Below are 13,508 nucleotides of genomic sequence, written 5' to 3' on the forward strand. Positions count from 1 at the left end.
CCTTGTTCTCCATAGTGCTTACAATGTATCTCAGCTACACAGGATGGCAGAACCTTTGATGAAAAAGATCAGAATTCAGAACAAAACTGAAGGACAGGGGAAATAACCTCAAATGATGTTCAGTGGGGACAAGTTTCCAATGAGGAAAGAAGTAACAAATGCATGAATATACAATGGAAGGTAAATGACTGGGCAATAGCACTGAAGAAGTTCATCCAGTCAGTTTGTTACTGGATCCGTCATGAAATAGGAGGCGATAGAATATCTTAGATAGAAAAGGTATCACATGATGCATTAACAGGCACATTTACAAAAGGCACAAGACAGTTATACTACCATTCAGGGATAATGCTAACTCAGAATAAGACCGTTAGTTTTGAGCAGTATACTTACAGAAAGGCAAAACGCAGGAACTCCTAAAGTGGTAGCTGCAGCAGTAGTATTTCTGGTCACTGACACTCTGAAGAATGTTTCTCTCCTTTTCTACCTTGTCCACTTGTCATACAGCCTTTTCTTAAGTAAGATCCACAGCTTCATATTCTTACGTGTTCCCATGTTACTATGTTATAATTCACACTCAGAAGCAATGATCAAAGCTCCTTCATTTCTAGCTCCCGAAACCTTCTGTTATGTGTTCTGCCTCTCCAACAAAAACCCTAATACACACACACATACATACACACCCCGTCTTACTCTGATGCTTAAAATACTTCCACTCACCAGTCCTGTACTGCCCATCTTGGCTGTCCTTACTAGTTTGATAATCAGGTCCTAACTAGCAGGAACCTGGGAGATTGAATTGTTGATTCATAATTGCTTAGGTGGAAGTGGTTGTTGAATTTACAACTAGGTGAGCATCATTGTTTGTGGCATACATTATCTTATGCCTTTTGTTCAGATAAGTAGCTCTATAGGGGCAGAATAGGAAGTAGCTGCCTCTGTAATCACTTCTGCTCAGTGGAGAAAAATATTACTAATTTTTATAGAAGCCTACAGAGAAAAAGGCATTACAATGAAATGTGCTTGATTTATTTTGATTTTTCACTTGGAATATTAGGGGTTTTGGCTGACCCTGTGAATAAAATCTTGGAACATTCTGAAATCTCTCATTTTTCACATTTTAATCTCATCAGAGATTTTTTGCAGCTTATTTAAATTCTAAAAATATAGGAAATAACACCTCAAGTAAAAATTTTGTATTTTTATAGTTTTCATACCGTATTCTGAGTGTAATTTATAGCATCAGTTTTAATGGAAGGTCACTAGCTGCTAAATAATCCACACAATAATGAAATAAAGATTGTGAGTGTACATTAATTGCAGTAGCTGGTTAAATATGGGACCGCCTGTCCAAGAGCAGAGCTGTCAGCAGTTGTTAGGTAATTGCTTCTCAATGGGTAGTACAACAGTTGCTTCACTGAAACAGACAGAACAGGTTATGTTCGGGAGACAGGCACAATCAAATTCATATTTTTTTGAGTGTTTCAACATGGTAATAGTTTAACTTCGGTCCATATATAACAAAAGGAATAACAATATGTTATAGCTGCTGACTCTTATAACCATAGGTTGCATTTTATTTCTATATTACTCTAGCTGTGCACTGGTTTAACTCTGATGATTTTAAAAGAGTTATCCTGTGAAAAAGTGTAGCAGTACGTTAGAAGAACAGTCTGGTAACCTGGATATCTAAAAGCCACATTGATCCACCTTGAAGTTACACAGCTAACTTGTGATTGTCCCATGGGAAAAAGAGGTGTGGAATTCCAAATATGAGAATTGTGGTTTTGCTGTGCAGCAACAAAATGTAACGGGATTTGTCTGGAGTTGACAGAAAGAGATGTCAGTGAGGAGGCTGGAGTCAGGGAGAGAAAGCAGTGTATCAGATACCCGTAGTTTTCACCTGTGTGTTACTTTGAAAACTCTATGTTTGCTCAGTCATTTATTTCTTATGGTGTAGTTATTCAGTATGGCTGCTGATTTCTTGTTTGTTACTTACTATTTATCAACACTGTGAGCTTAAATCCTTTTCATCAGGAAATTGCTATGTGTAATGTAGATATATTACTGTTCACCCCATGAGAGTGTACATAAGAGTGTATTGTCTATAAATCAGATGACAGCTCAATGTTAGTTTTTAATTTGCATGAATTAATTCACAGGTTTTAAGTAAACAAAAAGAAAAGATAAATTTAAAATGCAAAGGTAAGGATAATATTTGGAGATGTAGCCTGTTGCAGACTTGTGTTTGATTCAAAGGACAGGACCTTTTATGGTGGTATATGAAGTAGCGTCAAACTTAGATATCAAGTTTTTCTAAGGTATGATAATTTTTGAAAAGTTCTGTACTTTTACTACATAATTTAATCACAGTAGGAGAATGGCTTTTAGCAGTATGAATAGGTGAAGTGATAGATGCATTTTCACTACACCTGAAGTGTAGTGAAGTGTATGCACTTAGCTGCCAGTAGCTGCCTCTCCTCAAAAGTACAGGCTTGTGCTCTCTCCAGAACTGAAAGTAGCCCTTAGTGGCTCAGACCTTGCCATGTGTTAAAGAGAGTACCAACTTGAAGTCTTGCCCGTGAAATTACAAGGGCCTGACGACAGTGGCCACCATTTTCAGGGCCACCCAGGTCTTTCCTATTGTATTTTACCACGTTCTCCAAGGCCGAGAGTGCTGAGTTAAGGCCGATAGAGGCTAACCTTCTCAATAAACAGACACTGCAGTAAAACTGGTGGCATGGTGGCTTCTTTATCACTCTTAATATGTTTAGGATTAATATTTGCTCTGATTGTTAACGTGGGTTGACAGCTTTACTTCTATAGTTAGCATTAGTTTGACACGGTGAGCCTGGAAATATTTTTTTTATTATTTATTCACTCTCTCTCAGTCTACCTATGCAGCTCTCCAGTTCTCCATAATTTTCTGTATGCACTTGGGACTAGTCTGAGGATTTGCAGAGGCCTGTCAAGGAAGGGTCTTCTGAATTTCCCAATTCAACTCAGCTTTTGTGAAGGGTTTATATGAAGCTGCAGATATAAGTTGAGACAAACACCCTGGAGAGACTGCATAATAGTGCATCCTTTCTTTGTGATATGCAACATGTCACACACTAACCAGTGCTTATGGTCGAATAACATCCCTTTAAGCCACTGTAGCAAGTTTGTCTCTGTATGTGCAGAGATTTTAAGTATTCTTTTCTCGTTTCATGCTAGAAGAAAATAAGGATATGCTAAGGATCTTGTATAGCTATCAACAACTGAAAAAGATTTTCAAGGGAGGATTCTTAAATAAGATAGGACTCTAGGGATATTAAGTCATTGGCTGCTTTGTTTGTTCTTCTAAAAATGTTAGTTTGGTAAACGTGCCTCTTACTTTTCAGCTCCTCCTTGTCTCAATAGTTTCCCAGGACCTAGCAGCGATCAGACAGTCGGAGTCTGCAGGCACACCTGCTGTCAAAGCAGCCTGACATGGGCAGCCCAAACCCAGAGAGGCAGTTGAACCTTCCCTCGAACAGGCCACCGACAAACTGCCTACTCCTGCCACGTGTATATTCCCCATTCTTTTATCCCGCCATGTATATTAGATTGCAGTTAAGTACGAATTAAAGCGAGCAGCTGATACATTTCAGAAATACTTAAAGCAGAGGCCTACATTCAGGAATTGTTCTGCAAAGTCTGATCATCAGATTTTCCAGTGTGACTAAATATTGCAGGCAAATGGAACATGATGGCTAGGAACCATTTTACTGAACTCATGGACACAGATTCTTTTATCTTCAAATACTCTCTTGAACTGTCTCTAGTTCATTTGTCTATTTGTTGAAAGTGAATTGCATCCTCTCTAGTGAAAAAGCAAAGGGGCCTGCAACACTTCTTTCTATCAGAAATAGCAGGTCATAGTCATGACACAGTTTATATGGATGTTCCTTGACAGTAGCTGAAGTTCCTCTGCTTTTTTATTAGTACCACAAATTAATTATGAAAAAAAGTTGCATGCAGTAGAGTCATAAAATGAAAATTCTAATTAATATCATTAGTTTAGTTCATAAAGTTTATTCTTAGAGTTGTGGCGAATGGTACTGCAAGGAAGTATTTCTAACCAAAGCTGTGTTTGTGCTGCATAGAAACGTACAGAATGGTATCAGCTTTTCAGATAAAATTTTTAAAAATCACTGCAGAAAGAAGGTGACAAGAAACATTTTGGGGAGAGTGCTCATGGAAAATAGGTGAAGCCTGAGCACGATACAAATTAAGGTATGCAGATGTCACTGGAGATGCACATAAGTATGTCACTTCATATCTCTCTGTAGTTCAGTGTGATAGGGCAATGTTCTAAGATATCAGCTCCTACATATGGATTGCAAATGTTACAGGTCTACATCCTTAGCTCATGTAAAAAATGTTGCCATATGAATAACGCACTAATTTAGAACTATTGCATATTTGATCTTGCATATCAGATGTTGAAAATGTTGCCCTCTGATTTTGCTTTTACAGTGCTAGTTATGCTCTCATGGAAGCACCATAGCTAGTAAACTCTGTTTGCTCATATAAAATTGCAGACACAGTCTTACTGATGCAAAACATTATGTCAGATTTGTAAAATGTATGATGAAACCCCAAAGGCTTTTTTCTGCATGTTGAAATCAAACTTCTTTAATATCTATTTGAAACTGTACAGGCTGTTCTAATTTATGCTCCCTAGATTGGTTTCTGTTCACTTTGGCTATTTTACCATAGTCATTAATCTAAAAACAATTATTTATTCATCTGTGTACATTCAGCATGTCAGAATTTTGAAAAGCTTTGCCAGCTGTCTTGTCATGTGTCCCTATTTGCACCAGGGTGAAATGAGTGCTAGGCATCACCATATCAGAATTGACACATTTCTCACCTACTCTGCATGGCAAAATTAAGTGTACAAGTCTGCACAATAGCAACTTTAAGTTTGTAACTTTTATTTTTCATGAATATTCGCAGCTTCTTAGGGACTATTTATTTTAGCGTGCCAAAAATGAGCTCGAAACTTTACAATATTTATATTGGCAATGTTAAGATTCTTATCATAAGAAGTGTGTAATCTAAAAACATTTGAAAAATGCACAGTGAAGTTGAAAACATATCAATGTGGACTGTTTAACACTCTGGAATTTCAGAACCTTCACAATGTTAGTAGGAGGCCTCACTGGATAGTAAATCTCTGTACATGGCAGGTGATAGAGAATAAACAATCTTTATGATAGGGTCTGTACTACAGTGTTTTTCCCTAAAATCCCCTCTGCATGTTTGCAGTGAGAGCTGGCAGATATAGCCACTAAAGAGAAGGTCTCTTTGCAAGCCAGTTATCTTTTGATCACTCTGTAATATACGAAATAATTTTAAATAGAGGTAGCAATTGAGGTAGAAGACAACATGGTGTCTCTAGGAGATTGTGACCAAAACATTTTATTCAAGTTAAATTTTATTTATGGTTTGTCTAGGGGTTTTTTTTGTGTCACATGTTAAACATGACAAAAAATTGCTGGCTTTACAATAAGATATTTTTTCCTCACCAGGATCTACAGAACTGTTTTCAAGAGCAGATACGGCTTCAGGGCCAGGTGAGTCTTCTGGAACATCGTGTGAAACAGCAGCAGTTAAAAGTTATACAGCTTTTAGAGAAGAAAGAGATTCAATACAGTGACAGAGGAGATGAAAACAGTGTCATTGACTTGGGAGGAAAAAGACAGTATTCAGGTTAGAAATGAAGCTATTCTTTTCATTTCCATTCATTGTAATGATAGCCAGAAGCTTTAGCACAATTGGGCCCATTGACTTATTGTTTTAAAAGCTCATAGAAAATTGTCTGTTTAAAACAGTGTTCAGCTTTTACCTAGGCCTGCTTGCCACAGGGAAGATTGTTAATGTTACACGGTATACATCAAATTAGGACTGAAACATTTTATTGATTTATTAATAGCACATAATTAAAGAACAGTGAACAATAAATTTAGAATAAATATGGGCAATACAACAGATAAAAGCCAGTAATAGGCATTTACAAAATGTTACTAAACAGTTACAGATTTCTAAACACCCTTCTTCATCTAATCTCAAAAAGTTCTAACACACAGGGTCAGTTCACATTCACACATTCAGAGGGTTGCATCCTTTACAAGCACACACCAACTCTTCCAATCTGTAAAGTCCCTGAGACATCTTTACATGCATAAGCCTGGCATAGTGATATTTGCATCTCACTAACAATATTCTGTACGTTGCACCATTCTGACTGAGTTAGGTTCAGCTCAGGACACCACAACTTCTAAAATACTGGTTTTAAGTTGTTTTTGTAATCTCACCAGCATTCTGGTAGTGATCCGGTTCCTCTGCAGTGGAAGAAGGCCAAGTGTTTTAGCCTGTAGTAGATGGAGTAAGGCCCAAACTCTTAAAATAATAAAACACCATCCAAACCAATAGCTGGATTGAAAATACAATTTGGAGGTCTGATTCTTGGGTGGTGTTCATTTCTAGTTGTCCAGTGCTAGAGTCTCTAAACTTCTATAATTGTTAATAGCCTTGTTTGAATATACTTGTAGTGTTTATGCTGCTAGAGGAAATCACAACATAAAACAAGGCATCAAATATAATAAAGCACCATTAAAATGAAATTAAAAGCAGTTGGAAGTCTGACTTTAAATTTTAGCTATGTATTTATTTATGTATTCAACATTCTGGAATACTTTATTGTTATGACTGACTCATTTGTAACTGGAAAAGTTTATTAAAACCACATTTAGCTGAAAGGTATTTGTCCTTTCTTAGCATATGCCTCAGTTTATTTTCTTAAAATGTGATTCTAAATAACAGATCTAAGTTGTTCGGGTTTCTGATGACTTCTTTTTCCATTATTTTTTCAACTTTCCTATCTAACTTGGGGTTAGATAGTGAGAGAGAAATTCCACACTATATACACCTACTAAAAATTAAAATATGATGAAGTGTTTTGCTAATCTACTAAGAAAATAATGAACAAGGAAAGCTATTTTCTATAACCCAATCAAACACTCTCTAGAAAGACAACTTGGCTGTTATTTAAATCCTGTTTTCTATTAGAGTTTTATCAAATCCTGGCATAGCTATTTGTTTCCAGTATAAAGTGTTTATTTTCTATTTCTAATCTTCACTGACACTTTCACTGAGAAGAAATAAAATAGTTCAGAAAGTTCCAGACTGGCCTGGAAGTTTAGGCAACACGTTCATAAATGTTTCAGGGAAAATCTTACAGTTAATCAGCCCTACCTTCGCCAGGAAAAACAGAAATGTTGAAAATTATACGTCTTTCCTGTATGACTGCTTGATGGTAGATTACATATAAACAAAGAACTCCTTTCATTTCTTAACTCTTAGAGGAAAAAATATAAGATTATACCATTACATTGCTGTGATATTTTCATGAGCTCTGAATTTTGTCATTGCTGTAAATGCTGATTAGTCATTAACACCAATGGAGAGCAGTCTGTGAATGGTATCAAACCGAAGTGGTATCAGTTTATACATGTGCTGCACTTTTTCAGGATAGTCTTCTATATATTTTTCCACTTCTTTGGTACAAGGGACAAGAGTATCAGGTCCAGCAATTGTTTCCCTTTTCAAACACTGGTGATTCCCTACTCTTGTTTTTGGCAGTTCTCCTGCGGACTTTCTGGACATAGAAATACACGTTTGTTTTTAGAGGTTACTGTGTGAACAGTGTGTATGTATGGAAGTTATATGATTGTAACAGGATTCTAATGTGGATTACACCATTGTAAATAAAAAGTGACACCACTTAAACCAGAGAAATCATTTTGCTAGTCAAATGAAAACAAAAATGATGGGATTTTATGGTAGAAAAAAGATTCTTTTAAAGAAAATAATTACAGCTCAATAAAGTTTTAAAGCAACACAAATACAAGTAGATGTGCAAAAGTCATGAAAATGTGTTTGCAAAGGTGTAAGGTATTATTATTGCAACCTGTATTAGCCTGGTTCATATGTGACTCTTGTATGACGTGACTTGATTTCTGTTACTAACTTTATTTCTGATTTTGCCAGTAAGTATAGGACTAAAAAACCTGTCCAATAAACGTTTTGTGAACAGATTGTGCAGAAATCTACAATGACGGCCATAAGCAAAGTGGATTTTATAAAATGAAACCTATCCAGAGCCCTGCTGAATTCCTTGCCTTCTGTGACATGTCTGAAGGGGGTGGTTGGACTGTTTTTCAGAGACGTTCTGATGGCAGCCAAAATTTTGATAGGTAGGTAATAGACTTAAATTGGAAACAAAGTGGAGAAACGTTAAAGCAGATGGAGCTAAGTTAAATCTTAACTTTAGAAGTATATAAGTAAGTTGTTACCTCAGATAAAAAGGTGGAGTAGCCTCCAGATGAGATACCACTTCTGGCTCTGTCTCTTCTGGGAGACATGTTTTTCTGACAACTTGTGCATTTTACATGAGGACCCTTCAATGTCAAATGCATTAACAATTGTTGGAGCAAGAACTCGTAATGACAAGTGAAGGACTACCTTGTCTTTTGCAAATAGTAAAAATCTAAAAAATAAAAATGTGAGCAGTCTGCTTGAACCAAAATACCATCAGCAAGCAAGTATGAGAGAAACCCACCACAGAGTAATTTGTAGCTCATGGTAAAATGCCTCCAGGAAAGGTAAAGTGAGAAGCTGATCTGTGGACCGTAACCTCCTTGCCTTTGCCAAGAGCCAAGCACTTTTGGGAAAATTCCAGAAGTGAAATCTTTGGTGCTCTGAGACTTGAACATAAAAGACCACAAATATTTACAGATATTAGAAGCCACAAGAAGGTTTCAGAACCTCCACTTTTCTCAATTTACTTTTCACATATCTGTATCCTTCTGTGGATTTGTGTCTTACCTGTCTTTATAGTTTCTGTAACTAACTTTACAATACCCTTATAAACTAGAGAAACAATCGCCAGAGAGGATGAAAAACTGCAATCCAGCCAAGAAAACTTTGCTATTCTTATTTTATAAAATATGGTCAAGACAAGCTACAGAAGAAATCTTTAGCAGTTTAAAACTGTTAGCACCATACAACACCCATTCTTCTTCGCCAGAGTTCCAGCTATTTAAGTCTCAGAGGCTGCTTTCTCTTATGACTGCCAGTCCACAGCCTAATACTTTCACGCATTGGTTGAAGTATGGTTACTTCTCATCAAGGAAATAGATCATATTTTGTCCCTGTTAGAACATGTCATGAAACCAAAACCACCGAGAAAGTGATTCAAAGCCAGTGTAGACAGGGAAAAGATTCAATGTTTTCAGTATACACATCAATTCTTGAAACTCTGCACCATCATGAGTTAAAAAATTGTTAGAATCATTCAATAAGTCAAAGCTGAAAACTGCTAGCTAGTAACTCATCTTACAAATTATATAGCCAGCTGCAGGAGTCTCCCAGCTTAATCAAATCACAGAAAATAAAGAAACAATGCTTGTGATATGCCTACTCATTATTCACTTAGATCCCCTGGATTTAACCAGGAAAAATGTTTTCACTTTTGGTAAACTGTGCTATACCAGAGACTGGACTGAGCTCACGTGTTTTCTTCTGGTCTTAAAATCTGTTAACATTGAATGTACCCCTTAGGACTACTCTTTGGACGGGGATTCAGTGACCAGTGTAGTGTGGGATTCAGCCCTTCACATGTGAGAAATAGAAATAATTCTGTGAAGATCAACAGCGTAAATAAGATAACAAAGTCTAAAGTATTTATTATTGCTCCAATATGTAATGAACCTACAAAGAGTTCAGCAGAAGACTGTGAAGATGATCAAGGGCTGGAGCCCTATGAGGACAAGCTATGCCTGGAGGAGATGATTTCAGCAGAACCTAATAGTAGCTTGTATGTACCTACAAGGAGGTCACTAAGAAAACAGAGCAGTGTGAGAGCTCATTGAGTAAACAGACTCTTCACAGTGGTGTCTGGTGGGAGGATGATACACAAAGTACATAAGTTGAGACAAGAGGGCTTCAGACTAGATATAAGGAAAAACTTTTTCACCGTGAGAACAGTCAGCAGGTTGCCCAAAGAGGACATGCAGTCTCCATCCTTGGAGGTTTTCAAGACCTGACTGGACGAGCCCTGAGCAACTTTGTGTGGTCTCATGACTGACCCTGCCTTGAGCAGGACATTGGACTAGATTAACTCCTGAGGTTCTTTACAATTTGAATTATTCTGTGATCTATGGTTATACAATAAAATAAACATCCAAGCAAACTTGCTTTTTTGATAAATTTGTAATTTTTTTTTTTTTTTCAGAGTCTGGACTGACTATGAAGAAGGCTTTGGAAATTTTGTTTTGTCAAATGGTGAATATTGGCTTGGAAATAAAAATCTTCATTATTTGACTAATCAGGGTAAGATCTGTGTTGTAACAATAGTCTTCTATTGTTTCTGTTTCTTTGCTCTTTCTGGGCCACTTTTTACCTTTTTTTTTTTTTTTAGCATAAATCATGAGTTCTGCTGTTAGTCTGCATGAATTTCTCCAAGTTTCAGAACAAAACACATTTGAATATATGCTTCTAACAAAATGTTCAGAACTGTCAATGGGCTGATGGCATGCAGAGAGCCCCTGAAAAGTGGCAACCGTAGCCTGTATAGGTATACCTTAAAAGAATTGTTGGCACCCATTTCATTCAGCATCACTAACATTCCAGAGTCAGGTAGTATGCTGTACCAATTCATTTAGTCAGGGCTTTACATGGCTGCATAGGCTATTACATACATGAAGGTAAATCTAGGCCTGTCCTGTGGATTAGACTAGTCTTGGAAAGCTATTTCCATCTTTCTGATAGTCACTCAATATAACTTCTGCTTTGCCGTAGAATGCTGCATATACAAAACTTACCCATTGACTTAGCCATCTAATTCATACGGAAATCAGTGCCACCAGGATGTGGTTCTAGTTTAACTGTTATCTTCAGAGTATAAAAATCTAATTTGCTTAGATGTACGCTTATTGATTGATTCTCACTGTCTTTTCATCACCACCTCAAATGCCTAACTAAAATATAGAGCCCGTAAGGCCTTTTTTTTTAAAAGATATTTTTTGTCTATGCTTGAAAATTTGCATTAGAATAATTATAAAATTTTCTAAGCTGAATCAGGTGAATAAAGACAAAGAATAGCAAGACATGCTTTAATATGCATAAAGAAGATAAAACCTCATACGATATGCTGTGATGATAGAGATAAGATTAATGAGAAAAACATTGTATTTTAATCTACTATGATACTCTGTTCTGAAAAGTAGTGAGATAGGCTAGTTTAACGAAGATAATTTGTGTTGTTGTTATTTCTTAAGGGAACTATACTTTAAGAATTGATCTAACTGATTTTGAAGGAGAACGGCGTTTTGCACAATATGCAAGATTTGGAGTTGCAGGTGAAGAGGTAATAAAAAATTAAATAATTACTAGAGATTTTAATGTAAATGTGGATTCCCTAATTTTCATAAAGGTTTGTGTAGAAATCATATTTACTTTCTTAATGAATGATTGGAATTTTCAAATGTGTAATAATAGTGGTTTACATTGATACATCAGTTTTACACTTTCAGTGAGATGTATGAACCATTTGGTTTAGCAGACCTGGATAAAAGTGTTTTTCTATTTTTGTTGATATTACCAACAATAACGGTACATGAAGTTCTGATTTGTTAATATGTACTGCAAACTAACTCTAATATTGTTTTATTATGTCATTTATACACAAGGTTATTACAAATTTTACCCTGGTAAGCATCTTTACGCCCCTTCATTATCTATTACACGATGTTTAAATGGTATGATATTTCTGAGCATAAAAATAGTAGCAAACGAAACAGATTAGATTCCTCTTTGTGGTTTCACTTTCTGACATGCTAAAGGTTAAAGACATATTGGAACTTTATGTTCCCTTTCTTCACATTTTTCATTAGCAATCTTACGAGATGAGCTGCGGTGAATACTCTGGTACCGCTGGTGATTCCCTTACTGGTGGATTTCATCCTGACGTGAAATGGTGGGCGGATCATCGAGGAATGAAATTCAGTACTCGAGACAGGGACAATGACAACTATGAAGGGAACTGTGCTGAAGAGGAAAAGTCTGGCTGGTGGTTTAACAGGTATTTTGACTTTATATCAGTATTGTAAACCATTCTGCTTCATGCATATTCATACAGTCATAATATATGGTAGAAGATAGGGTTGGCATTGTTTATTACTTTTGCAATCTGCCCTTGACCCCTGCCAGAGATCTCAGTGCTGGTAATACTGAGACTCACTTTAGAAGGGACAGCACCTACTGCACAGCCAAGTTGGTCTGTGATAATGGTATTTGCCATAGACTTTGGTTGTCTTTGTTATCTGACATTAAGGAGAAGATAATTCTGCCCCTTTTTAGGTAACCAGTTTTTATGCAAGTAGATCATGTAGTTTGCAGATGTATCCTGTTGTACTTCATTCTTGCTTTTCTCCTGCATTGCACTAAACCAGATGTGGCAGTGCTGCAGGATAGCTGACAAGTTAAGCTAGTGCCAGTTTATTAAGCCTCATTTTTTTCACCTCATATCACAGCATCTCACTCTTGTTATTCCTTCTATATCAAGATGGGAATGCGTCCACCCAGTTTCTGTCAGCGAGTATGGCTGGACTGAGAGGAAGATTTTTTAAAATAGGGTTCAGTAAAAGAATTTTTAAATCCTACTTCTGTACAAAACACCAGTTCAAAAATAAAGGATAAAACTGGTGGCCTTAGCACTGCCTGTACAGACAGCTGTGTTCTTTCCCTTAATTAATTAGATAAATACAGCCATGAAGAGAAACTATGCAATTTAGCTGTGTAATAGAGAGGTTTAAAAGACAACTCTGGGAAGCATACTACTCTCATTGTGATCTCAGTTCACTTGGCAAGAGCTGCCAGGCTGGATCAACTCCATTGTTTCTCCGTGTTGTGTCATACTTTGTTTCTGTTTTTTAACTCCTCATTTTTCAAATTCTATTTGCATAAGTAGCCTGTGACCACCTTAGCTGATATAATGTAGCTATTAACTCAATGTTTCACAATTAATTACTTGTTTTAATACATTTTAATTTATTTGCCTGGATAGTGGGTCAGCAGAAAGTTTGAGACACATGGAAAAAAATCACATGTAGACATTTTTTTGCAGTTCTAACGAAAAGTAAAAGGGAAAGGCAACTGTGTTGGAGATCCTTTTCCTGTGAAATCAGAACTCTTGTGGACTTCGAGGAATATCTATACCTCAAGTAGCATAAACCTCTAGTACCATGCCATGGAGTTCATTAAGAGTGAATCAGCAATCACTTTTAGTCAATTGTATACATTTTTTGCCTGTTAAAACTTTTTTTTTTTTTTGGTAGTATTTGATTGGTCTGGACAAAAGAATGATCCCTTTGCAAAAGTAGCTGTACAGCAGAACTTGACAGTTATTAATACCTTGT

The 13,508-nt window shown here is 36.5% G+C and overlaps 1 protein-coding gene across 4 annotated transcripts in view; it reads left to right on the plus strand.

Moving 5' to 3' along the window:
- The window catches only part of FGL1 (fibrinogen like 1), a 36,068-nt gene that overhangs the window by 12,775 nt on the left and 9,785 nt on the right, over window positions 1-13,508 (plus strand). For all 4 annotated transcript variants that reach the window (XM_074905882.1, XM_074905884.1, XM_074905881.1 and 1 more), the window contains exons 4-8: window positions 5,559-5,739; window positions 8,126-8,285; window positions 10,325-10,422; window positions 11,370-11,458; window positions 11,985-12,172. In XM_074905882.1, coding sequence (XP_074761983.1) covers window positions 5,559-5,739; window positions 8,126-8,285; window positions 10,325-10,422; window positions 11,370-11,458; window positions 11,985-12,172 — 716 coding nt within the window. The remainder of the gene's footprint in view (window positions 1-5,558; window positions 5,740-8,125; window positions 8,286-10,324; window positions 10,423-11,369; window positions 11,459-11,984; window positions 12,173-13,508) is intronic.

This window comes from Athene noctua, chromosome 4 (assembly GCF_965140245.1).
Source record: "Athene noctua chromosome 4, bAthNoc1.hap1.1, whole genome shotgun sequence".
NCBI classification, from domain to species: domain Eukaryota; kingdom Metazoa; phylum Chordata; class Aves; order Strigiformes; family Strigidae; genus Athene; species Athene noctua.